At 39.8% G+C, this 27,082-nt stretch overlaps 4 protein-coding genes and 1 long non-coding RNA gene across 6 annotated transcripts; 3 read left to right on the top strand and 2 right to left on the bottom strand.

Annotated features, from left to right (window-relative positions):
- Positions 1–719: 719 nt before the first annotated feature.
- LOC127781424 (YTH domain-containing protein ECT1-like) lies at positions 720–4,618 on the top strand. 2 transcript variants are annotated; one of them, XM_052308377.1, is made up of 9 exons: positions 720–846; positions 1,552–1,622; positions 1,743–1,869; positions 2,208–2,284; positions 2,357–2,654; positions 2,776–2,843; positions 2,955–3,440; positions 3,595–3,807; positions 3,941–4,618. In XM_052308377.1, exons 2-9 carry the CDS (start codon positions 1,557–1,559, stop codon positions 4,292–4,294), a joined length of 1,689 nt encoding a protein of 562 aa, XP_052164337.1. In that variant the 5' UTR covers positions 720–846; positions 1,552–1,556; the 3' UTR covers positions 4,295–4,618. The 2 variants fall into 2 exon arrangements, with proteins under 2 accessions (XP_052164337.1, XP_052164336.1); XM_052308376.1 differs by having other exon boundaries at positions 1,698–1,869.
- A 521-nt stretch (positions 4,619–5,139) lies between these two features.
- On the bottom strand, positions 5,140–10,158 carry LOC127781425 (serine/threonine-protein kinase STY13-like). The gene is made up of 3 exons (XM_052308378.1): positions 9,848–10,158; positions 8,353–9,330; positions 5,140–5,890 (listed from the first exon to the last, which is right to left on the bottom strand). The coding sequence occupies exons 2-3, from the start codon at positions 9,264–9,266 to the stop codon at positions 5,551–5,553; spliced, it is 1,254 nt and encodes a 417-aa protein (XP_052164338.1). The 5' UTR covers positions 9,267–9,330; positions 9,848–10,158; the 3' UTR covers positions 5,140–5,550.
- A 1,782-nt stretch (positions 10,159–11,940) lies between these two features.
- Positions 11,941–13,703, top strand: LOC127781660 (putative disease resistance protein RGA1). The gene is made up of 2 exons (XM_052308667.1): positions 11,941–12,260; positions 12,569–13,703. The coding sequence occupies exon 2, from the start codon at positions 12,583–12,585 to the stop codon at positions 13,609–13,611; it is 1,029 nt and encodes a 342-aa protein (XP_052164627.1). The 5' UTR covers positions 11,941–12,260; positions 12,569–12,582; the 3' UTR covers positions 13,612–13,703.
- Positions 13,704–15,757: 2,054 nt separating this feature from the next.
- LOC127781659 (cycloartenol Synthase-like) lies at positions 15,758–23,713 on the bottom strand. The gene is made up of 18 exons (XM_052308666.1): positions 23,519–23,713; positions 23,084–23,269; positions 22,872–22,961; positions 22,557–22,754; positions 22,135–22,219; positions 21,578–21,744; positions 21,039–21,227; positions 20,180–20,293; positions 19,966–20,085; positions 19,764–19,886; positions 19,260–19,358; positions 18,781–18,837; positions 18,255–18,301; positions 18,039–18,182; positions 17,367–17,544; positions 16,828–16,908; positions 16,562–16,645; positions 15,758–16,155 (listed from the first exon to the last, which is right to left on the bottom strand). The coding sequence occupies exons 1-18, from the start codon at positions 23,711–23,713 to the stop codon at positions 15,955–15,957; spliced, it is 2,358 nt and encodes a 785-aa protein (XP_052164626.1). The 3' UTR covers positions 15,758–15,954.
- LOC127781661 (uncharacterized) lies at positions 23,590–25,315 on the top strand. The gene is made up of 3 exons (XR_008019041.1): positions 23,590–23,737; positions 23,930–23,989; positions 24,294–25,315. It is a non-coding gene; the product is annotated as an uncharacterized LOC127781661 (long non-coding RNA).
- The last annotated feature ends 1,767 nt before the right edge of the window (positions 25,316–27,082 follow it).

The following is a 27,082-nucleotide window of genomic DNA, read 5'->3' as shown; positions in this document are numbered from 1 at the left end:
CCAATTTTTGTCCTGCAACATCCCAAGTCCAACACACAACAAATCATCCAGAGTCCGCATCAAATAACACTCCACCTTCGGTTACCCAGAAGAGAACGAACGGGAAATTTCAATTCGCGGGTTGAAGAATAAATGCTGAAATTATGTTTATATTATCAAAATTAGCAATTAAGTTGTGAAAATTTCAATAAAATTTCAAAGAGTGTAATTAATTATGAAGAATTTTGAAATATTAAATCCAACCATATAACTTTTTTCACACTTATTTTACTTGTAAATTAATTTAATTATACACCTACCAACTTAAATAATATCCAAATTTTTAAGGAAATTTGTACTTCAATTAATTACATAATATAAGTCTTTTTTAACTTTTCCTTGATTTTCTGATCTTTACACTTCCCGTTGTAACGCACGGGTCTTTTGCTAGTATAGATAAAATAGAAAAGTAGGAGTAAGATCATCCTCAAACGTTAGAAAATTAAAAAACCGAACGGAGTAATAAGCATAATTGTATCCAAAATCATTGTTTAGCCTGGTCAAACTGGTCAAGTATCTCCCGTCCACGTTCCGCTGTTCCTGGATTTTTGACAATCTGGCCCTTTTAGAAAAAGCTTAATGTATAGATAGACCGCTGAAAGGCCTTATCCACGAAAACGAGCTTTTAGGAGGGTCTATTTACAAAATAAGTTTTCTAAAAGGGGCTAGATTGTCAAAAACCAAAGTCTTCCCGTTCCCCTCGGCGTCGACTCCCCCCCAAACTCCGTCTCCTCGCGCGAGTTCGCCCGCCGCCTGCGCCGATCTCCATCCGGCGAGGCGCCGCCGTCCGCCCGGCTGCTTCCGCCGGTAAGCTTCCATCGTCCTCTTTCTCATCTCTCTCTCTACCCACGCGCTCTTTCTGTTTTTCTCCCCTCGAATTCGCGTGAACCCTAGCTTCTGTTCTAGATCTGGGAAGGTTTTTTTTCTCTCTTAGTTTGCGTTAAATTTGGTACTAATATTGTCACATGTTTGATCCTCCCCTCCCCGCCCCTGGGAGCTAACGCGTACAGGACAGTTTGCTATCGAGGGGGGAAAAGTTGGGAGAATTAAGTAATAATTCCGTAGTTTGGAAATTTACGCCGGTAGGAGTACGAGCGGGTAGGTGGTAATTCACTAATTCTAGTGCGGTTAAAAAGGACTAAAGCGTCCTCTCGACTCTGGGTAATCGGAGGAGGTATTTGAATAGGTCGCTGCTGCTGCTGCTGCAGTGTTGATTTGAGCATGTTGGTTATGCGCTGTGTATGCAAAAGGCTGATTTGCAGTGTTGATGAAAGGACATGTGCAATTGTAAAGCGTTTATTAAATGCTTGCTCATGTAGAACGAGTTGATAGTTTTGGTGGAGTACAAACCATTTATGCATTTTTGTTTAATATGCTGTACTATGATGGTTTGTAGGATATAGTTACTTTCTATATATATTTATATATCTGTGGAGTTACTTCGCTCATTTTTTAAGTTTTGATAACCGCTATGAGGATGTTACAATCTTTGTAACTGTGCTTGTTATGTAGATTGCATGATTCCACCGCAATCAGAAATTGTAGGTGAGAACAACGCATCCAAGAGTGCTGCTAAAGAGCAGGTAATTGTCTTATCAGTTTTTTTCCCTACAATAGGTGTCGCGCTATTTACTAATGGTTGATTTTCTCTGCATCAGATTCTTTCTAGTACAAATGAGAAAATGACTACTAGTGTTCCCCAGGGTGCTAGCTCCTCAAAATCACCAAAGGGTGCACAAGAGAAGGCTAGTTTTTTGGGTAAAGGTGGAGAACAACCTTTCTACCAACCCAATGTGTACGCACCTCAGCCACAAACAATCTATTCTGGAGGTTAGGTTACATTCATTTTTATGTGTTATTATTGACGATTGAACTCTGTTGGACAATTTAATCCCCAAATGTACACAACCATGGTATTAGAAGATAAAGTTTCAGATATTTAACTCTAAATTTGGTTTTCTCTGTACTAACATGATTGATTGTTGCTATCAGTTTTAAGTGTTCATCAGTCCTTACTATTTTGATCTCACTATTGTTTAACTGCCTCTATTGAAATCTTGAGAGAGAGAGGCGAACATATTATTCAATCTGCGTATCTTGTTCTTTAACAAGGTAACTCCTTTGGAAGTGTTATTATTTAATATTCTTTGCTTTTTTTTCCCCTGTAGGATACCTGAACCATTTGGGCCAATGGGAAGAATACCCCCATTATGTCAATATGGAAGGACTCCATTCTGTATCACCTGTAAGTACTATGACTACTGAAGTTATTTTCCATTTTTCATAGTTTAGTTTTCTTAATCTTGTTTTGCTGAAGGGAATTTACAACGACAACCAGTCAATCATGTTATCTCCTGGATATGCAAACAACCCTCAAATGATGTATGGAGCTTATTCTCCTGGCGTTGGAGATGGCCAGCCATACCTCCCATTGCACTTTCCCTTCTCAAGTCCTTACTACCAGCCACCAGCCTCTCCTAGCATGGGATACTCTAATTCCGCCACTGGAATGTCTCAAGGAGATCCTATGCTGCAGCAGGAGTACTTCCTTCCTGACGGCCTTCTCTACTCGCCAACACCAGGTTATCATCAACCATTCGGGTCTTTTGACAGAGGTAATATTTCTCCTTTTCAATCTTTGCTGTTCTTCAAGTCGAACTTTTGATGATTGCAAGTTATTTCTGTTGTAATAATTGATTAGGCCAATGCTTAACAAATCATGAATTTCTTTTGCAGCATCCACCCAACCAAGCAGCACTCCTGGTTTGTTTGGTCAAGGGAACACACCGCTGGCCTTTGGAATGGTATGCTTTCTTGCAATTGGGCTTTGGCAAATACTGGTTGAACTAAAATTGTCAGTCCTAATGTTTATTGTGCTCTTCATTGTCCAGCATTGACGGTGTATGTTTTTGCAGCATCATGGGTCAATGTATGCCCCTGGATCCTATAAGCCACGCCAACAAGGTGGTAAGTTTGGAGGCACTACTCCAAGTTGGAGTTCTGGTCGCAGATTTGGTACTTTTGACTTAAGCGCCAATCAACAGAAAGGGAGCATGCCATTTGGTATTCAGAATGGTGCTCTTGAGTTCCTGAATGAGCAAAACCGTGGGCCACGTGCTACAAAACCAAAGAAACAAGACACAGAGAACTCTTCAATAGATGACAAAAATGAGAAAAATGTTCCTCTGGTTGATAGTGAACTGTATAATCGCCCTGATTTTGTCACTGAATACAAGGATGCAAAATTTTTTGTAATAAAGTCCTACACTGAGGACCATGTACATAGGAGCATTAAGTACAATGTTTGGGCCAGTACAGCTAGTGGGAATAGAAAGCTGGATTCTGCTTATCGCTTGGCCAAAGAAAAAGAAGACTATTGCCCTATTTTTCTATTTTTCTCGGTAAGACAAGCCCCTCTTTTTTTATTATTTTATTCTCTGTACTACCGGAAAAAGCAAGTAACAAAAAGCTGATTTTCTATAAGACTACTTTTGATCTATGTCCTGATTTTTTAAAGATTTTATTTAAATTGATCCATAACCTCGTTTTTTGCAGGTTAATGGCAGTGGTCAGTTCTGTGGTGTAGCTGAGATGATTGGACCTGTCGATTTTGACAAAAGTGTCGATTATTGGCAGCAGGACAAGTGGAGTGGCCAGTTCCCTGTGAAGTGGCACATTATTAAGGATGTCCCGAACAACCTGCTGCGGCACATCATTCTTGAGAACAATGACAACAAACCGGTAACTAATAGCAGGGACACCCAGGAGGTAAAAAAGCTGTCTTTTTGCCAGCTTCTGTTGATTTAATCCTAATCTTTCCGTAGAGATCTCTGCTTTTCTGAAACATCTAGTGAATGTAGCTTTTTCTGAAAATGGCTAACTTGAGAGACAAAACATGCAGGTGAAGCTGGAACATGGTCTGCAGATGTTAACTATCTTCAAGAACCATGAATCGGAGACGAACATTCTTGAAGACTTCGACTTCTATGAGCAGCGGGAGAAAGCCTTGCAGGAGAATAGACGTCAGCAGCAGCCTGCCAGCCCAGAGCTGCAGAAACCAGCAGAGAATAAGGCCCTAGGAGAACTTATGGCCCACATCTCAGACACATTTGGTCAGACTGTCCAGCTAAAAGAAACTGAGAATGGCGAAAGCAAGCCTGCAGTTGAGGGTGTTTCTTCAGCTGATGAAGCGTCCACCGCAACCACCAAGGCTGAAGATGGAACGGCGAGCACGAACGCTAGCCCTGTGGAGTAAAGCAGTCGATTTTCTCCCCCATATCATTTACTAATTTGGAGCAGCAGTTGGATCATATGATGCTCTTATGGAGGTGAGAAGGGTTAAAAGAGCAGGTTGGTTATGTCAGGTGTTGCTGCTGCTTCAGTTGTACAACATTATAGGCTTTGTTTCACCTCCCTTTAGGTTATAATTCCAATATCATAGTTCCGAAATTCTTGCTGTCAATCTTCTTTCCTGTCTCAATGTGTTCCCTTTCGCTTTTACTTGTGTTGCGTCATGAATGCTGTTCAATGTGAGTCGTGGTGTTTAGCCATAAGAAGCTGCATAATTATGCTGCCGGTAGCTTTCCAGTCTCATGTCTCTCTGGTTCCATCCTTTGTATATTTGCAGAGCGCCATTCTTTTCTTGTGAACTTGGAGCTTCTTAAGCTCTCATGTAGCACAATTCTGTAGCAAAGCTCCTTTGGTCACGCGGTACTTCATGACTGAAATATTCAACTTGTGATACAAGGAGAACCTAATTGGGAAGCATTCAGAACTGAAAACCCAGCTGATCCACTGAACAAACCTGAAAGCATTTGGTACGGTTATTATAGCAATCAAACTAGTGAACACATCGCAGGATATACCATGATATGCTCAAGAACCCACAAGGAGGAAATTGGCGTGATGCCATGACAGATTTACTTGGCATCATTCTAAACTATGAAACACACATGCCAGATAACTGTACATGCTATATATACCATTAAGAATGTAGGTGTATCATTCAGAACTATGGGAACAGGGAAAAACACATGCTAGTTAATAGTACATGGTATATAACATTAACCATGAAAGCTGCATCAATAAGAAGTTCAGAACTACGGAAGCAGGTTAAAAAACACATGCCAGAACTATAAAAACAGGTATGACACATGCCAGGTAATTATACATATGCTATATATACTATTAGGCATCAAGCCTTGCAGCCTTGCACATGTTCTAAGCAGGATGATTACAACAGATAACATACAGCAGGAACATGCGGTTGTTGCAACAAGAGCCCTGCATGGTGTTTTTTTGTTGTCAAAGATAAAAAGCTACCGCTAATACATTCCAGTCTGACGATAGATACTAGGTATTGTCTAGGGTAAACGAAGAGAACGCGCGACGCCAAGTACACTCAGCTTGGGCTTTCATCTTCTCTGCAGAACAGGCCTATTAATATGATAGGTACACAGGACTTAACTTTTCTCCAGGTTGCCTTTTTCCACCCTGGATCCTGGCTGTGATTCAGTCTAGGGTCATTGGCTGGGAGATGCAACACCGGAAGCGGGCCCTCCGGACAGTGTTAACGACCTCCATCTCCACTTGCTCCAGCATCCTGACCACCTCGGTGAACGGGGGACGGGCATCAGGATTTGCATCCCAGCACCTGGTCATGATCTCCGCGAGGGCAGGGAGGCAGTCATGGGGTATGGCTGGGCGGACACCCTTGTTCACCACCGCAAATGCAGCTTGCACTGCTGTCATGTTTGCAAAAGGAAGGTTCCCAGTTACTAGCTCCCACAGGACGATGCCAAAACTGTAGACATCGACTTTTTGGTCATATGGTCTGTGCTGGATCACCTCACTGCAAGTCAAAATAAAAAGTTATCATGACTAGAACCAATGAAAAAAAAACACAATGAGCAATAATTGATCCAATTCTAGCATACTGCACTATATTTGAACATGAACATCATAGAGATCCAATAATTTATCCACCTATCCAGGTTCCAGGATAGGCACTATAATCCCAAACACTAATTCATACTTTATAAGAAAATATGCTGGTCCAATCTAATGGATAAGAAAGGAATAAACTTGATGCTCTATTTCTATGAGAGAAAATGCTCCATAACAGGCCAAGACTAGTGAATAAAAGCTCAAGCTTGACTTTTTTGAAGTGCTAGTTATAATTGTAGTTAGTAAATCTGCCAGATATAAACAGCATTTTGCACCAAGAACCAAATAGCATACTTTTCCTCTCTGCAAAGTTTTAAATAAAACCCACCACTTTGTGCTAATTTGCTAATATTGTAACACAAAACACTCGCTATTCATGCATCATGCACAGCAGAAAGTTCATCATAGGAACTTTTTTGCTTCAAATAACACATTTTGCCAGGTAGTTACATGCATGCAATTACCTTACTGTTTAAGCAACATTACATTATACATGAACATTTTGATCTTTTGCACCTTAGCTTAGCTAGGAACACACTTGTGCATTTAAGCTATAGTTAAGAGAAGTGAAACTATTTGTGCAGTTGCTTACCCTTAAAAAGGGTAAAGCACAAGTTTGTTTTGCGCAAACACTTCAAACACAACTTTTTAGTTAATCTTGTCTTAGAACATAAACAATTCTATTAGGAACAAGAAAGAAGGCAAAGCTACTGGACAGCATCATGACCTAGAGAACGTGGAAACTGCCAAGGGCTTTGCTGTGATGGGTCAGCAGAGGACTCAGCCCCCCTATGGAACGCAGAAACTCATAACACAGGAATCAAGCAACATGGTTCAATTTCTATAGGAAGATGATAGAACTTAATCCTTTGTTTCAAAAGCTTTCCTAGGCTATGTTATTCCTACAAACCAAAGGGGTCCTTAAACTGAAAATAGTTAATTATCCAAGCAGCACAGATCGTGATGGTACAATCATGGAGCACATTTCAATTTTTCCAGTCAAATCGTACCAATGGCTGACCAACGCAGGTCATTTGGCTGGCAGGGGCAAGATCTTTGATAGGATTACTCATAGATCCCATGGACGGGAATTGATGATTGTGGATAATCGCATGGAGTGTATCATGTTGACATGCTGCTCTTGCTCTAAAGCTTTCCTACCTACACAAGGCTCTCTTGGGGGTGCAGATGCTTTCATTACCCATGAAATCACCCTTTATCGGCAAAACAGGTTTCAAAATTCTAGCTGGTAGCATGCCTTACTGAAGGTTAGGTTAGCTACGGAAGCCAGGAGACATATTATTTCTAAGGGCTAGGGTTTTTGCGTTACTAGGTTGTACGGTTAATAGTTTTTGTCCAAATTATCCTTATGTGGCACTGATATCCAGACTACCCGGTTAGTCAACATTGAATGAGTATTGATTGTCTGTTAAATCCAGAAACCCTATCCAAATAATCCTATTCATAATTGATCCATCTTCACCTAATAAATAGTTGGTGTGCCTAATGCCAAGGATAGGCCTGAGTTAACCGATGCTGCCATCTTTTCTTTGTAGCCGAGAATTAGCAACAAATATATCTTGAACAAGCATCTAAACTAGAAGATTCAAGCTGCAATTTCAATGCTCTTAAGATGAACACCTTGTGCATCTATCAGCAAAGAATGAGGGTTTAGTGCATAAATGCTTTCATAGGGCACGGTTAATGCAATCCAATACCTTAAACAACAATAATTTATTAAATATTAGCACCCACAAACCAATTATAAGCGTATATAGGTATGTAATGAAAATTTTAGAATGAGATCTCTTGGACTATGTCTAAATAGCATTCATATATTTCAACCCATGAAGCCACACACAAGAATTTACAAGACATCTCCTGTCACAGCATATGCTTGTTTCACATATTATAAAATTTGATCTGCCAAACTAGATTTCAGAGGAGAATAAGAAAAACAGAGAACAAAAAAAGTAAAATATTACAGTTATGGGCAGCACCAGTAGAAAAGTTTTACATGCAAATGACCATGCATTTTCACATAACTCAAGTATTCGATGCATGAATCATTCAAGATAATAACCAGCCTTAGCAAAAAAAAAAAAGGATAAATTATGGATAACAGGACTGGCACAGTGCCATTGCATGTAATTAGAACACATGTGCATACCTAGCTACTAATTCACATGAATAGGTTACTGCATTTTATCATACAAGGACTGCAAATGTGTTGCATTTACCATTTGAGAAATACTGTGGCCTTGGGTAATGCCGAGTGAAGAAAAATAAAACAGCATTGTCTTAATACGAATTTGAGATAATTACTGATTAAAATAAGCAAGATAAAGAGCATGTATGCCAACTTACGGAGCCATCCAGCGGTAAGTTCCTGTTTCAGGTGTCATTCCCTCAGTCTTCACTTCAATCCTAGCCACTCCAAAGTCAGCAATCTTGATAGATTTGTCTCCAGAAATCAATAGGTTGTCTGACTTAAGATCTCTGTGAATAAATCCAAGGCCATGAACATATGCCATGCCACGTGCAACATCCAATGCCTGTTTCACTGCAAGCTTCAGTGGGACAGACCTATTCTGCCTTCTATTCAAAAAATTCCTAACGGATCCGCCCTTCGCATACTCAGTCACAATACACCAAACCATTGGCTTCCTGCATGCACCAACAAACTTGACAATATTTGAGTGCCTCAACGTTGCGAGCATCATGACTTCTTGCACAAATTGCTGCTCCAACAACTGAGCTTTCTCAGGGTCAGCCTCTGGCCTCTCCAAAAGCTTAATTGCGACATCGCCTCCATTGTAGGTTCCCCTATAGAGCTTCCCAAAGGCACCTTGTGCAAATGGCATCCCTATGTGCAGCTTACCCAAATCAATGGTCCACTCCTCGTAATCCTTGAGTGTCTCAGTGGGGAACCTAGAGTCCATCAAAGCCTGTGCCAATGCATCATCACTCAAGGCATGCGACACACGCCCTGGACGGAAAATGCTGTTCCCGACAGAATAGCTAGACACAATGACTGGACCCCTGAGGCCAGGATGCTTAAGCATCCCGGTACGAGAGTCACTAGACGCAACACTACTGTTGTCCACTGACATTGCAACCGAACCACCGTATATGCTTGTCTGCATGCTGTTAAGGCTATCGATCGACATGTTGGAGCCCTCCCCTAGCTTCTGGTAGTACCCCATGTCACAGAAGTTCCCGCCAACATCATGCGCGCCAACAGCGCCAACGATCCCATGGAATTTGGCACCTTCCGCCATCCTTCAAGAGTCGCTCCACGACTCCTCGCTCCCTCGCGCAGTTCCTCAGAAGGCAAGCAATTACCTGCAAAGGAGGAACCCCAAGAGAGATCATAAGCATGCATGCTCCTACAGCAAACCGAACGGATCAAAGCTTCCCATTCCTACAATCACACCACGATTCTTCGCCAAAATCATCGGTACCAACCATAAAAGCAACCCAAATAAAATTCGATTTTCTGAGATCACACCAAACATAGTACCAGCATAAACCGCAAAGATCACAGATTTGGTTCCAACAAGCACTACAACTCGCTCGCCCAAACGCGGGGCATTTGGGTGTTCATCTGAACAACACCCCCCACCCAAAAAAAAAATCACCTTTTGGAAACAAAAATAGCTACCACTGCTGCACCCACCACCCACACATCAAAAAAAGAAAAAAAGAAAAAAGAAGAAGGAAACCGGGACGGAATTAACTGGACGGGTCAATTTGGGAAAGAAATGAAGCCATGTCCGAACGGATCCCTAATCCGAGCCATGCAAAGCGCCCATCCATCCATCTCCAGTGGCGCGGCGGTACGAGAGAAGAGCCGATATACCTCTCCAATTCGACTCGAGCCAAGAAGAATGAATCAGCCGGTGGAATGATGCCCTCCTCCTCGCCCCCCCACCCCCCTGGTTCTTCGTCGCCGCCGTGCTCCGACGGGGCCGCACGTGGGGAGGGAGGAGAAAGGAGGGCGCCGCCGCGCTCAGCTCGCCGGACGGCCCGCCCAAGGTGGATTGCGAGGTGAGGCGAGGGGAGAAGGCTTTGCTTGCCTCCGCCTCCGCCGAGCTTGAGAGAGAGAGAGAGAGAGAGTAGAGAAGAGGTGAGGGTTTGCTTCGCTAAAAAGAAGAGGAGTAGAGGAGGTGGAAAGCGGTGCCAAAAAAAGAGAGAGAGAGAGAGAGAGAGAGAGAGAGAGAGAGAGAGAATTATATTGCTCCAAAGAAAAAGAAAAGAAGAACTTGAAAATTTCCTTTCTTGTGTTTTGTTATTTTTATTAGGATTACGTACAAATGGGAGCATTGCAATCCTTCCCTCTTGCATTGAGCAATAAGTTTTGGTCTCTCCCCTTTTTGCAACGAGTTGTTTTGCAATAGGTGTAAGTTGTAGCTAATCTTCATAAAAGAATAGGTGTTCATCTACTATTTTTTTTTGAGAAAATGGAATTTTACCTTTGAATTTTTGTAGCAGCAGTGTCGATCATGATCGGCAAAGAAGCCCAGCACAATCGGTAACTCGTCGGAGAAGAGTAGGAAGCAAACGCGAGATCCGCGAAGCGTTCGAGGATGCCTTGAAGAATCTGAACAAAATCGTCTCCCATATCGGCTATGATGGAAGAGAACCCCCTCTCTCTTCTGACCGGTTGGACATGGCACCTGCAAGATCATGGTACGGTGGTTTTGCTGTGCGGCCGATGATGATGACCAGAGAGACTGAGGATGAGAATCGAAATGCCGACTTCGAATAGTGATGACGGAGGAATAAGAGGAGGAAGAGACCGATGGGTTTGGTTTCACGTGCTAGTTGATGTAAGTTTAATGACAATGCTACATCGACTTTTATGTTAACACGTCATGTAGGAATTTTTTTTACATTCAACAAATATAAGACTTTTATGTCTATATGGTTTATATTTTTTGAGTTTATAAAACCTAGTTCACATCCGATAACATATTTAAGAGTTGTTGTACATTTTACAATAATGTGGCTATATACATATAAGCAATTGAGGCAATGAATTACTGGAAAGGAAAACATATTTGATACATACTCCAATAATAAAATTATATATATATTACAGTCGTTTTCACCTTCATCATTTGTATTTATTTGTTTCTTATACCTTGTTAGTAAATAAAAAATCGTGTCTAAGATGACTAAGATTTTAGCTTGAAAGACTTAGATGAATTTTGTTGCCCTATTTGTGGGGACATACGAAGATGTTTCATACATTACTAATCGAGGTCATACATTATCAAGAGAAAATTATTGCCCAAATTATTAAGGTGCTAAATAAACTAAACTCACCCTAAAAAAATAACTAAATAAATTTTAAAGCAAGAATCAACTCCAAATTTAAGTCGATCAATCTCTCTTCTTTCTTCCATTCACAAAGGGCCCCATCGTTTGGCTTTTTTCTAATAAGCCAAAACAACTTATTAGAAAATAAAAATGAATTTGTAGGTAAAACTTTTATATATGTGTTCTCGGTTATATAAAAGCCAATGCTGAAAAAGAAACTACGTTAAAAAATATCTTAAAATCAATCTTAATTTTAAAAATTCAAAATTTGGCTTTTTCTTTGGCTTAATAGGCCATCTGATGGGAGAAAAAAAAATCCACTTGGCTCATACTCTCAGATCATCACTCATATCCCTTGTTAGTTACTCTCGTACAATAGGTTTATCACCGATTACTATATAAGTTGGCTTGTTAGCCACAACCAAAGTCTAAATATTAAAATTTAAACTAAGTCTTGCAAAAACAAAAATGTATTAGGTTAATTTTGGATTTTTAAATTACAGCATCTATAAATTATTTTTGGTTGTTCTATTTATTTTCTTAAAATAATTCAAGCTTTCAACTGTAGCTCAACCAAGATATTTAAAGTGAAAAACAAAGTTAATCTTGCCCATTTTGCTACTACCCACACTCGGAGAAGACGAATACCGGCATTGGCAACCTCGCCGGCGACCAGCCGGACGCCGGTGCTCTACGCCAGCGAAGCCAAAGGGGAAAGGAAAAAAAACCGCCGCTGGCCGCTGCGGTTTGACCTAGCTGACGTCGCCGCCGCTCACCGCCCACCGCACCCCCCACCCACCGCGTGAGGCCGAAGAAGCTGTGCGGAGCCAAAAACCCGAGGGCGTCACTGCAGGCCGCCCCTCTCGTCGTCTTCCTGCCACGCGGCGGTGCTCGGTGATCTGACGCGTCCGTCTTGAACGGGAGGGGGGCAAAGGAAGCGGTGGGTTTTGGTGCGTGTCCTGGACTTTGCTTGTTTGTTAAGGTTAATTTTGAGCTTAGATCCACTCCAATCCCCACAGATGGATTGGATAGATTGCAATGTAGGGCTTGCAGCCGTCTTCATCTGGCATCCATTTATGTGATTAGTTCCGTGAGTCTGATTTTACCAGGATCTTAAATCTTAAATCATGCTAGGTTTTACTGATTAATGTATTGTAATGTGGGGTTCTTTTCTTTTTAATTAAAAAAAAAGTAATAGTATTATGACATCAGATTTCCTCTCATGGATGTTTGTTTTGATGCTCTTGCTATCGTGCAGTTGCCAAGCAAAATATGGCTGAGGTGCATCTATCGAGTTTTGCAATCTCCGTTCTTGGAAAAGCGGCCTTTTGTGCTGCCAGCGAGATTAAATCAGCGTGGAATTTCAAGAAAGAAGTGAGGAAGTTGGAAAGATCTCTGAAGTCCATCTGTGGTGTTCTTAAAGATGCAGAGCGCAAGCAGTCTACTTCTTGTGCTCTTAAAGTGTGGCTGGAAGATTTAAAGGATGTCGTCTACGACATTGATGATGTTCTGGATGATGTGGCCACCAAAGATTTGGAGCAAAAGGTTCATAATGGTTTCTATGCTGGGGTCAGTCGGCAGCTTGTTTACCCATTCGAATTGAGCCATAAGATAACAGTAGTTCGTCAAAAGCTTGATGAGATAGCAGCTAACAGAAGGGAGTTTGCATTAACAGAGGAGATCATAGATACGCAATTTTTCAGTAGCAATACCAGGGAAACACATTCCTTCATCAATGAGTTAGACATTGTTGGTAGAGACGAAGCAAAAAACAAGATTGTTGAAATCATACTGAGTGCTGCAGATGCATATGCTTTTTCTGTGCTTCCTATTGTTGGTTTAGGAGGCATAGGGAAAACTGCACTGGCCAAACTAGTGTACAATGATATGAGGATAAAGAAAATGTTTGAGAAGAACTTATGGGCTTGCGTATCTAATGTATTTGATCTAAAGAAGATATTGGATGACATAATCCAGTCAGATACAGGTGAAAGCAACAAACAACTGAGCCTGCAAACGCTACAAAACAAGCTTCGTGGGTTTTTACAGGAAAACAAATATTTACTAGTTCTCGATGACATATGGAGTGATAATGTTAATGACTGGGAACAACTTAAAAACCTCCTATCTAGTGGTGGAAGAGGAAGTGTTGTTGTAGTTACCACACGTAATATGAATGTTGCGTCGGTGGTGAAGACGTTGGAGCCATACTATGTGCCAGAGCTTTCATTTGATGAATGTATGCAGGTATTTTTCGCTATGCATTCAGAGATGAGGAAAAAAAGGACACACTCTTGTTAGAAATTGGCAAATGTATTGTGGAGAAATGCCACGGTGTTCCCTTGGCAGCTAAGACATTGGGGTCTGTACTGTTTGGTAAACAGGATGTTAAGAAGTGGTTGCGTATTAAGGATGCAAATCTGTGGAATATTGAGCAAAATAAATGCGATATATTGCCAGCCTTAAAATTGAGTTATGATGCACTTCCACCTCATCTTAATGCATGCTTCTCTTGCCTATCTGTTTTTCCAAAAGACTACGTGATTTTGAGAGAGCTTTTAATTATGTTCTGGATGGCACTAGGGTTATTGCATAAAACCAGAGAAGGAGATGAAATAGAAACTATTGGAGGACAATACTTTAATGAACTGGATCAAAGATCTCTTTTCCAAGACCATTATGTTATTTATAATGGCTCAATTCAAAGTTGTAAAATGCATGATCTTGTTCATAATCTTGCGATGTTTGTGTGCCATAAGGAGCATGCTATCGTTAATTGTGAAAGTAAAGATTTATCTGAAAAGGTTAGGCACCTTGTGTGGGATCACAAGGACTTCTCAACAGAGATTGAATTTCCTAAGCACCTGAGAAAGGCAAACAAGGCAAGGACATTTGCAAGCATTGATAACAATGGGACCATGACTAAAGCTTTTCTTGACAACTTCTTGTCAACCTTTACACTCCTGCGTGTTCTTATTTTTTCTGACGTTGATTTTGATGAGCTACCGAGTTCAATTGGAAATCTTAAGCACTTAAGGTACCTGGATCTACAATGGAATGGGAAAATTAAGTTCTTACCGAATTCCCTATGTAAGTTGGTGAACTTGCAAACACTGCAACTTAGTCGGTGCGACCAATTAGAGAAGATGCCAAAGGACGTGCATAGACTTATAAGCCTTAGATTCTTGTGCCTCACACTGAAGAATAAGTATTTATCAGAACATGATGGATTTTGTAGTTTGACTTCACTGACATTTCTGTTCTTAAATTCATGTGCTGAGTTATCATCATTGACAAATGGATTTGGTAGTCTAACTTCCCTCCGAAAGCTCTACATCTTCAACTGTCCAAAGTTGGCTACTCTACCCTCGACCATGAATCAACTCTCCACACTTCAAACATTGTCGATTAATAATTGCCATGAGCTGGATTTGTTGGAACCTTCAGAAGCCATGGGTGGCCTGGCTTGCCTTGATGTGCTCCAGCTTGTTGGGCTTCCGAAGCTAGTCTGTTTTCCAGGGAGCTTTATTTCTGCTGCTACCTCTCTTCAATATTTTGGTATTGGAAATTGCAATGGATTAATGAAACTGCCAGATTTCATTCAAAGTTTCACTTCTCTCAAGAAAATTATGATCAATGGCTGTCCTGAGTTGAGCAGAAGATGTGCTGTTAAATCAGGGGAAGACTTCCATCTCATTTCCCATGTTCCCCAAATAACAATTGACAAGAAAACATATCGGAAAATTACTCCATCACATCCAGAATGTTCTTCAGTAAGTTGAATTACTTAGTTACGTATTTCATTATAGATGGGAAATAGTTTTACTTACCTGTCCATTTCTTGATTTATCTTAAACCTGTATTTGTTGCCTTGTAATGAAGTTTCATACATTTCTCAGAAATGTGTGATTAGTCACCGAAGGAAAAGTCTATCTGTGACTGTCAAGCTATATTCCTGCTAGAGATTTATTTTGCCATCTATGATGAGTTTCTGTTATAATTGCATCTGAGTTTAATTTTCCCTAAATTGTTTCTGTTTAAAACTTTAAATGCACCGGAGAAGTCTGGTTTCTGTTATGGTTGTGGCCTCCAACTCCACTTTCCATGTCAGAGGCCACGGTCTGGCCCTGATCCCTCTACACCATAGCAACGCGAGATGTATTATGGAGTGCACCACTCTTTGCTTTCCTCTAACCCCACAGGCCACGCCCAACACATTATATGTGTTTTTTCACCTTCAGAATTCACTTTCATGCATTGTATTGAACACATATTTTCGGTATTACTAGAATAGTTTGTGGGTTTCTGTTAAATTCTGTGCTGCCTTTCTGCTGTTGGAGCAAAAAGAGGTGTGTTAGCATACATTTAGTACCAAAGTTTATGTTAACAGTATCATCACTATAACAGTTTATGAATTAGGTTTATGGACCAGGAAGTTGGGGCAAAGTTTGTTATCCTTTTTCAAAGTACCTAAATGTGAAATGTGATGTACATGTTCTTGCACAGATCTAAAGAATGTACAAAAAATTCATAAGGATCTCATAAAATCGACCAAAACAATACAGCAGATTCTAGATTTAGAGTTTTGTACTCTTTCACATGACCTACAATACACTGGACTGTTTGCTTGATTCTGCCAAGAAATCAAGTTGGCGCTGTTGTACTTGCTGAATTCTTCAGAGCAGCATTGCCAGCAGATGGAGCTATATTTGTTTGCTTGATGCTAGAGGTCTGATAGTTCTGAAATACTAATTTCTGATACTCTCCAAGAGCCCATATTGGGAATATATTGCGATAAGCCATATAACACAAGGGGCCATTTTTCAAGAAACTTCCGATCATTTCCTACAGCAAAACAAATAAACTATTAGTAAATGAGTGTGAACAGCACTGAGTGCTAAGGGTTTAGGCTATTTACATGACCCGCTAGCATTTGGACAATTCCTAGAGAATATGAAGGGTAATAATGGGAATGCAGTACAGATTTCATTGTTTAGTTTCAAATAACTTCCCATACAATTTCTAAAAAGTGGTAAATTATTAGTAAGCAACTCATAACAAGAGTCATCTATTGCCCAAAACCTGTAATAGAAAGGTTGGTTAGGGTGTTCTGCAGGAAACTTAAACATTATTTTTTTAAATTTCACTCAGATCTCTTTAATAATTGTTCCATTATGCTTAAATTTCTTATACGATGGAAAGTCAAGAGTTAACATCAAATTGTATAATACAAATGTCATGTAGCAGTCACCTCTTGTGGAAAGTCACCATCACTGAGCTGCATGCTCATGATAAGTCTTGCTGCTTTGTGCAGAGGAGCGGGGTCTCTCTCTACCTGAACTCAGAAGAAAAGTTGGTTAAATACTTAAATGCATTGAATTATACTCCAATATAATATGAGTCTTTAAGCTACACAATTGGTTGAATTATTCTGGGCTAAACATACATTGACTGCACATTACTATTGCCGTTCTTTGCAATTTGACCATTTCAAATTCTTACTGAGAGAAGTAATACCTGTCCAGCTTTCATGAGTGCCAACATTGCCCATGCAGTATTGACTATATGTGATTTCTCCCCATCTAGGTTTGTGTATGCCTGTTTATGATTTGAAATAGCACACAATCAGCCTCAAGAATCAAATACAGCAATGCAAGCCAACTTCAAACAATCATATTGTAAATAATGGAGTTTTGTAATTATTATGAAAGGAAAAAAAAAGATGCAGATGGCCTCTAATTAGTCAAATATCAGCTATTACATTTTCTTTCAGTGACATTGCATGCTCTTCTGATTTTTCAGTTTTTGTTTCAATTAATGCATGTCATTTACTTGTTTGTCCTTTTTTCTAGAGTGACCCTGTCAGCTAATTAATCTAAGGATGATTTTAGCTCCTAGTGTTATTACCTGATTACCAGTTCTTAGAAAATGCTATCTGTTTGTCTTCAATTTATTTCAAGACAAAGAAAGATAGAAGTTTTCCTAAACCCGATGCTTAATCTAAGCTGTCAAAAATTAAAGTTGATCGACACAATAAAGCATTCCGGGAGTGTTACCTTGGTTCTGGATGAAAGATGACTCTCCCCCCATCCACCATTTGTTAGTTGCTTTGATAACAGAAACTTACAGGCTTTCCGAATGCAGGTGCTGTCATCATAACACTGCCCCACGGCTGACAGACCCTCTATTGCAAACCATGTTCCATACGTGAAGCAAATACCCCATGATCCAAACCTGTAGAAAAAAAAAAATTAATCCAAATTACCAATCTCTCAACCAGCTATCAGTATTACATTTACTTGTAGCAGTGTTTTAAAATCTAATATGTACCATTGAATTTATTTAACCTCGATCCAGTCTATTTTTTTTCTGTTATACAAAAGTCTTTACTAGTAATGCTATCGGCAACTGATTCTCTTAATATGCTTTGCTACTGTATATTATCTCAATTTTCATTGTTTTCTTATCTGTACATAAGTACATTGTCAATCCGAAATATGTGTTGCAACTCAGAACATGATGATCTAGCCCATTCTGTTTGGCGATTTGGTGAATCATTTAGTTTCACCGGATTAGGCATACTGTCTCTTAGATTTTGGCAAGAGCACTCTAAACAGAGGCAGTGTGCCAGCAATGCCGTCATTCTCCTATGTAACTAGGGTTATGTTAATTGATAGATTTAATTAGTACTTCAATTTTCTATAGTATTTTTTTTAAGGAGTGCTGACCATGATCCATCATCATTCTGTAACTTCTCGATGAATTCTGTTGCTTTCCTGATGCATTGATCTATTTCATCTTTCCGATGCCCAGGGTACTTCTCCCGGAACAATGCCAATGCTTGGATGACTGATGAGGTACACTCTACGTACCTGCAGTATGTGTGCATGTTATAGCATTCTGCAATAGGAGAATTTGAGAAAGAAAGATTGTAAAATTCTCACTGATGCTCCACAATGATGTCTGCATATATCTCTGTCATGTTGAAAATCTGCAAAACGTAATTCAAATTCTCATTATTTAGTGCTTCAGATGTATATAATTTGTTACTGCCATGCTCCTCTAACGTTAATTTCCTTAAATCCTTGATATTATGTGCCATCTAAGTATTTAACTTATTCAGCTAGTTTGCTTCCATTATATTCTCTTATTTATGTATCCTAAATGTGAATTCTGCAAGTCATAGCATACTCTCCTTCACCTTTGATAGTCCTAATGCTCTGAAGTATGCCTTGTGACTGTGAATAACACATTAATATTTTCTCACTTCTTTTCTATGTTTGGAACTCTGAGCTGACAGTATATTCTAGATATGTGTAACAATAACAGAATGCAGTGGCGTTAATCATATAATTCCTAAATCAAATAATAGGATAATAAAGAAAGAGGATAGTAGCATACGTAGGCCATTACAGTTACACTATTAGTGCATTGATACAGTTATTAGGTTGAGGTGCTGAGCAGATTTACCTCCATCCATGGATATGTGCGAGCTAGCTCCCATGCTCCATACCCACCATTTGGGTTCTGCATAGAATTCAGAGTCAAATCTTTATTACTCTACATCTATCCTTTCTCTTGTCTATTCATTGCTTTAATTACAATGGAGTTTCATGGTCCCTTTTATATGATAACTTGGACTTCTACAGTACCCATGGGTGCTGTTCACCGTTCGCGTGATGACATGAATAGTACTTGACCTCAAGAATAGGGCCCTTACTTTCCTAGCTACTCCCTGTGCCTAAAAATGTAGCTATTTCTGGCTTCATAACCAAAAATAGCTACTTTTTTTTTTGGGACAGAGGGAGTAACAGATAGGATAGCAAAATAAATGATTAATGTTCTAGGGAACTAGAGAATTATTTGGGCAGTAGATTTTTTTTTAAGGTGAACTCTGTCCAAATCATATGCTATAGTATGTGGTACTGTCTGCGCTGCAGAATAATCACCTGTAACGAGAGTAATACATTCACCGCGTCAAAGTAGCAGTAGGTTTCCGTTTGATAATCTGCACCATCTGACAAACACTTTGACAGCAGTAGCAAAGCCTGAAACAATAAACTGTATTACTTTGTTGTAGATTTGTGTGCTCCATCTTCCATGTATGGTATAATGATATCAGATGGTATCGTAAACTTAAAGACATTAACACCAGATTTGGGGGGAATTTAGGTGCATATGTGCCATGCTCCATTTTCTTGTTTTCAGTTTTGGTTTTACTTTCGAGCTATCAGTCAGAATCAATTAAACCTAGACAGATGAATATAGACTTGGAAAATCAACCCATGCCTTTTTCTTGTTTTCAGTTTTCGTTTTACTTTCGAGCATAATCGATCAGAATCAATTAAACTCAGACAGATGAATAGAAATGGAAAATCAACCCTGCTTGACCCATGTCTGCATCAGGTAGCGCTAATTTGTTCTTCACTTAATATTTAAATTTTGATCTGCACCTTAAGAGCTTCTGCTGTGCAATCTGAAACCTGCCACCCCTGATCTGCAACCTGGAAGGCCCATCCTCCTTTAGATATGTGACGGTACTTTCTGCTGAAGTCACCAGAAGGATTGTCCATAATCTTAAAATTTAAGTTAGTAGTGTTAAGCAGTAAGTTGCGAGAAAGATACTAATATAATTTCAATTCTGGCCAAAAATACCTGGGAAGTTTTTATGAAACCATGTGCTTTCTTAAGGGTACTTCCAAATTCTTCTGCGATGCTACACGCTAATATCGCTTGGACTGCGAAAGCAACATCCCATAATTGACCCGCACAGACCTTTGAATGGACAATGGTTTGTGTTTACCAATTTTGGCGCACAAATTATTGCAATCCGATGTAGATGTATAAAATGAACTGATCTTATATTTACCCGAACTTTCATGCCATCTTCGCCAACCCATAGAAAATCAGCTACTCTAGCCAAATGACGCTTGAATGCATCTGAATTGGGATTTTCAATCCAACAGCACAACATGGATAATGCCTGTTCAAAATAATGTTCACTCACATGCTAGAGCTTAAAATTCAGGTCAAAAGAAATGCATAGAAAAAGAAATTATGTTCAGCAGGCTCATTATTATGGAATGAGTGCACTGTGCAGTGTTCAATTAATGAAAATACATGGTAAAATTGGTGCTAGAGTTTTACCATGTATTTTCAGAAGTAAATGATGCTAGAATTTTACCACGCATTTTCAGAAGTGCACTCATTCTGTAAAAACAAGTCTGCTGAACATAGTGTCTTTCACTATGCATGTATAAGGAAGCCTGAAATTTACCTTTAAGCACTTTCTGAGAATAAACATTTAGCTAAACCTTATATATATGCTAAATGTGTATTCGATTTAACAATCTGTGTAAGATTTTGCATCTCCATGAAAATTGATTAATTTTAAATATCAAAGTCTTATTTTGTTTTGCATTTGTCTGCGCTCTGCACATGCATATTCAGTTTCGACCTTTTTTTTTAAAGATATGCAGTTTTAACTTTCAACCAAGTTCTCTATACTATGTACTTCTTGTTTCATGGGGATGCTTGTAAAGCAAATGAATGCAGTTGATGCAGGATTTGCAGGCTCATGAGAAACTTTTGGACAAAAATACTAGTTGGTAATTCAGCTTCTCAATCTGTTAAAAGGAAACTGAGAATAAGAAGCTATTACTGCTTTTTTTTCTTCTGAGATTTCTAGGGTAAGTATGAGTCTCATTTTGACAAGGAAGAACTCCTACCTTCTGTGCAGCACCAATGCAGATATACTGAGAATTTTCATCTTCATACTTCAAGAACTCAGCAATTTGGTATAGAGCTCTTTTTCTCATGTAGGAAATTGGCCAACGTGTAAGAAACGGCTCACCAAAACTATAAAGGCAGTCAGATAGGCACTCTTGTAGCCACATATGTGGATTATAGGCATCTTCCTACATTTGAATTCACAATGAAAGAAAATTACTGCAGTTGATTCAAGCTATACGGACTTTGAATCTTCTGATAAACAATCTGATATTTAACTACAACAAGCATGCGAATATTGCAAGCATTGGAGCACATCTTAGCTCTATTTCATAGTAGCTGATAATATGATGTTAGTAATATCTGACATATCTAGATGTCTATACATAGACCATAATATTAGTTGGCATTATATCTAAATATTCCTGAGGTGGCCTAGCGAGCACCTGTTGCTGAGTACCTTGCTAAATTTCTCGTGCGATTAATCAGAAATATGTATCAAACACGTGCAGAAATGTGTTAAGTTTAGTGAACTGACCTTTGCACATAATTTGCGTGCCTCCTTCCAGTCAATCTTTTTATAGGGATGAATATGTAGCTCTTCCCTTAATGATATAACCAATCTTGTTATAGGACCGACAAACTTTTTTCCATACAAATAAGACATGGGAATAAAAGCCATTCGGAAGTGACTCCATAATCGTCCTGCATACAAAAACAAAATTGCACCCATAATGATATTTGATTTGTTCTATTTTACATAGCTACTCTATTTCTACAGATGGAACAACTGTAAGATAAAGTAATGGAATAATACAAAATTATCAACATTTAATGAGTGAATTGATAATGCTTTTTATGCTAATGAAGTTCACTTCATCATTGATGATGGTGATCACCTGTAATTTTCCTGTCAACATATCTCTCTAAATAGGGGCTTTATTATGGACTTCTTGCTCAGTAATTGCAGAAGACGACTTGACCTCAGGAACTAAAACATAATCTATATGTTCTAACTAGCATGTTTCATTTCAAAGTCTGGTGATAAGATCTGTGCTAATATAATTGAACATATAGCAAGGAAGAAAATTTTACCTGGTTGGATAGGAACGAAAGATGGAAGAAGAAATAATTCTGGGGGAATAGGATTTACACCTGACCAGTCAAAAACTCCAAGCACCTGTAATATTAAATATACAGTTTACAATAGGGGAATGTAGATAGTGGAAGATCCACTCCCATAATCAAATGAAATTTGCATAACTAACATACTACTAAAACAATACTTGATACTTTTGATAACCTTGCTTTTCCAAATCATTTTGATGTTCTCATTGACTAGTATTAACCATTTGATTTCTGTAGGTGGAAAGATCTTTAATTCAGGTGAGGTAATTATTATATTTGATAAATTAAACTAACTTGTGGAAACTTGAGATCCCAAGCCACCTTAGTAAAATTACTAGCTGAAAACGTATTTGAGTATAGAACTAGGATACAGCTGAAAGTATTGTTACCGAGAGCCACACTTTTCCCAAGATCGGTATCATTGTTGCACCTCCATGGTCATGTATCCATTTTCTTGCTTTATGCATGGATATATCTGGTCCATCATCAACATTCTCCCCAAGTAGTCTCAGAGCAGTATAATTGAGAGCTGTGCTAAGCATGGAACTTTCACCTTCTGCATGTAGTCCCCATCCTCCATCGATGTTCTGGTTCACAAACTTTGAGTTAAGTCTTGTTCACATCTTATATGAAATATAACTAATCTTTTAGGTGTATTTACTTAAAAAGTAGCCATTAACTTCCTGTTAACTATTGAGTGTTACCTGACGATTGTACAGATATCGACAGATCTCCTTGTGATGTTCCGATGACAGTGTAATAGTTAATGACTCTGTGACATATAGAACTATGATCTGCAGTTGGAACAAACAAACATAAGGATCCCTGTCAAATTGAATTGATGCTGGAAACTTGATGTATGATATGATGGTAATCCCAGGAGACATGAAGTTGATTGTGTATGTTACTATCTTACCATGGTTGCAGTGGTAAACAGTGGGCCTGGGAAATCCCCTGGCCAGTGCCCATCATATGCCTGTATGGCTGAGAAATAACTGAGTGCCTTCTTCAGTATATCTGATACTGTAGCTGTGTCAATATTTATGGGGTTTCCATCTTTTTCTTTCTGTAGATCAATACTGAAGTTGTTCGCCTTAGCTAACTGCAAAAATGAAAATTCCAGATGGATACTAAACATCATATTGTGCTGTTCCCTTTGCTGTTTAGTTTTGTTTTTCAGGATTAGTTTCATGCTTGTTTACACATCTATAAATGCATATGCTTGTGGCTAATGTCAGGTGTTACAAGGACTGGCGTGAGTTTCTTATAGAGCTATACAGATGCTGCTGCGGTCTGATTCGAGGTACGAATCAAGCTCTTTGCAATAGTTGAACTTAAGTTTTCATTATACCTGCATGCGAGCCAAAACATCAGAGGTGTGTCTTGTTCTGAACCTATTCTTCTGGAACTCTATCCGTGCAGCCTCAACCGCCTCCCGCTCTTCACTTGTTCCAAAATTTGGGTCAAATTCCCATGTTTCTCTTCCGACATGACTGTTTCCACTCTTTAGCCATGGTCCTCCCTCGGCAATCTTGAGCTTCCACATATTGTAGAAACTATTCTGCTACTTGTAAGTCTTACCTGTTGGAACAAAAAAAGAGTTTTTAGGACAAACCGATATATATTATCGTTGTAGAAGTTTCCAAAAAGGATATTTTATATCTAGATATTGAGATTATATCATTTACTGTTGTACGTTGGAGTTTTTCCAGCGGCAAGAAAGCTAGTCGGTTTCACATATATGTGTACGTGCTTGTGGCAGATCTGACTGAGGTGACAATGATTTGGCACAGCTAGCTACTTTCTTACACAGCAAATTTAGGTTGGTGTATGCCCTTTCTGATCATACAAATATTAAAACTTTTTACTTGACAGGTTGATTCTTATTCCTCCTTGAAAGATCTGAAATATTGTGTCATGAAACTTTCGTTAGTATGAGCATTTCCTTTCTGAAACCATTGTTACATTTTATGCGATTCTTGTCTACAAGCAAGTAGCAAATCTTTTCGATGTGCACCTTAACCTTAAAAGCAGCAATGCATCATCATCATGGTCATAAACAGATGCTAAAATGTAGGAAAACAAAGAGGGGCATTGTACTTACACTTAAGCTTTAATTGCCTTAGTTTCAGGTGTATAAAAGCAACCATCTATCAGAAGACGAAAGCTGGCCAGACCAAATCGGGCGGATCGATCGATGAGGGTGATCGAATGGAGATGCCACGGCTAGATTATTTATGCCCCTAGGATTCTGGGAGCTGAGGAGGATGATGATCACATGGAAGTGATGAGGCGGTTTCACTTGAGCTGTGCACGCACGGGAGGAGCGAACCGCAAGCCGTGCTGGGTGAAGCTTGGCAGCTGAAAGCATGAGAGAAATGGCTTCTGCGTGCATGATGAGCATGAACCTTGTTCTGGCTTCCTCTGCCTCCTGGTCATGCGAGTCTGATGCAACTGGGTGCATGTGTGTGCAAGCAAATGCCTCCTTGTTCAATTGGAGCTCTGGGAGAGCCAGAACCAACCACTGAAATCTATCTCAGGAGGAGGGGATCAGCCATGCTAATGGTTTATCTGAAATTTTATCCGGGCGCAATTAGATCTGGTGAAAGTTTAGAAATCACAAACCCCTGATTTCGATGTATTTTCTTCTTTAACTTTGCTGCGATTTCACACATTTTGATCGTCTTCACGGTCTGATACAGCTTGGTTTTCAGCCGCTCGCATGCCGATCTGATCTTCGTGTAAAATTTTACCAGATTGTACTAACATTTTGTTGATGACGTACCGGCGTTATTTTGTATCAGGTGCCTTAGATCATCTCCCAACAAGAGTACTGAATTCGTACATTTGTTGCTGAATTTACTAACATTTTGAGTTTGTTTGACAGAGTAATTTCTTCTGTCAGACAGCACTGTTGGTTCATACCCCCTCCGTCTTAAAAAAAGACCAATTCTACCAACGAACCTGGACACACATGTGTCCAGATTCGTATGTGTGTCCAGGTTCGTAGCTAGGAATTCGTTTTTTTGGGAGAGTAGTAGCTGCAAGACATGTACGTGTGGCATACTGACATGAAGTGTTTTGTTCTCCTGTAGCTGTAGCATGATTTGCTGTCTGTCTGCTTGAAGAAAGCATTCTAAACCATAATAGCCTAATTAACGAGTAAATTAAGCTCACGGTATAAGAAATTGATAGGTGGGTTATAGTAACTTGATAAGTGGGTGTAATTTAGTGCAACTTTTGACTAGTGACTGTGTTTAAGTTTAAAATATTGTCAGCTAGGGTACGGCAGCCATGTGAGTTGCCTTCCTTGGCTATAACATACGGCCCATGCTACTTAGGATCGCTTAACCTTGTTGCCTCATGACGGATTTGTGGTGCACCGGGAAAAAAAGGTGTATATCATCAGCTGAAAATAAAATACGAAAGAATTTTGCAATAAAATAATCGAATGGGGATTGAGCTTAAATAGTCTCAGAAATGTGTTCTACACATAATCACACTAAATCAGTGTGCTCCCGTTTGTCATGCGTATCAACTAGAGTAAATCAGTGTGCTCCCGCTCGTTATGCGTATCAACAAAATCATTGGTACATTACTAAAGAAATGATCTTTGCTAGATTATGCAAAAATTATATTAGTCCCGGTTCAAAAGTTCAGGGGTACTTTTTATCTATAGTCTCGATCGGTAACACTAACCGAGACTAAAAAATCATTTTTTTACTAAAGATCCATTTTAGACCCAGTTGTTTATACCAACCGGAACCAAAATTAAAAAAAGAGTAAATTGTATATTGGACCACCTTTTATTACCAAGCTTCACTTTGAACTACCCCTTTACCTATGTTTTCAGTTTGGACTAATTAATATTTCCTTTTTGTTGCACTCTAGACCACCCCTCTCTCTTCATCTCCTTCACCCTGTCTTCTCCCAAACTCCGATCACCAAACTCTTCCATCAGTGGTAGGCTTTATGTTGGCAATGGCTCTTAGCAGCAGTCGGGCTTGGTGAGTGAGGCACACTCATGTACTCAGTGGTCGATTAGAGGAAGCGAAGTAAGGCAAGGCAGTGGCTCTTGGTAATGATAAAGGCAGCAGAGAGCAAGAGGCCAATAAAATTATTCTTTTGTTGCCTCCCCTTGATGTTACCTTCGCTTGATTCCTCTTCTATTTCCATTCGAATTATTTCTGCAAATTTTCCACCAGACCGATATCAGGCGCGCTGAGATAGGTGCCAAAATCAAGATCATTGGACGAGCTATCCGGCTTTACCTCCATCTTCACCAGCCCTTGCTCGTGCTAAGCTAGCCCATCACGATATCGGCAGCAATAAAGATAGAGCTCAAGCGTGAACAATGCTGGCAATGTGCTCAAGCAAGAGGTCAGGATTCTCATGTGATCGATCTCCGGCAGTAGAGTGAAGAGAAAGAGGGAGGGAGCTAGAGGAACAAGAAGCCTAAATTGAAACATTTTGGGAAAAATACCTAGTCCAAGGTGAAAAGCTTACTTTATCCCTAGTCCAAGATGCAAGACTGGTTAAAAAAGGTGTCTCAAAGTGCAATTTACTCTTAGAAAAAAAATCGCCAATAGCTGCCCTGGCCCCCCGAGCCGCGCTCATCCGCCTCCCCGCCTCGTCTTTATCTCCTCCTCCCCTCTCATTTTTCTCACCCTCTCCTCCTCCTCCTCCCCCTCCCCTTCCCCTCTCCTCCCCCTCCCCCTCCCCCTCCTCCGTTGACAGTGACGAGGGCGATGGCGGGCGACGGCCTCCCCCCATCAGATCTAGCGGGAGGGGAAGCCGAGCGGCAGAATCGGCGGCGGTGCACGAGGCGGTGGGCGGCGGCCTCCCTTCCGCCAAATCCGGCGGAAGCGGCGGCAGTGGCGGCTGTGGCTTTGTGGAGTTCTTTAGATTTTGTGAA

Source organism: Oryza glaberrima, chromosome 8, assembly GCF_000147395.1.
Source record: "Oryza glaberrima chromosome 8, OglaRS2, whole genome shotgun sequence".
NCBI lineage: Eukaryota > Viridiplantae > Streptophyta > Magnoliopsida > Poales > Poaceae > Oryza > Oryza glaberrima.
The sequence above is the reverse complement of the archived record's forward strand: the minus strand, read 5'-3'. Positions and strand labels throughout refer to the sequence as shown.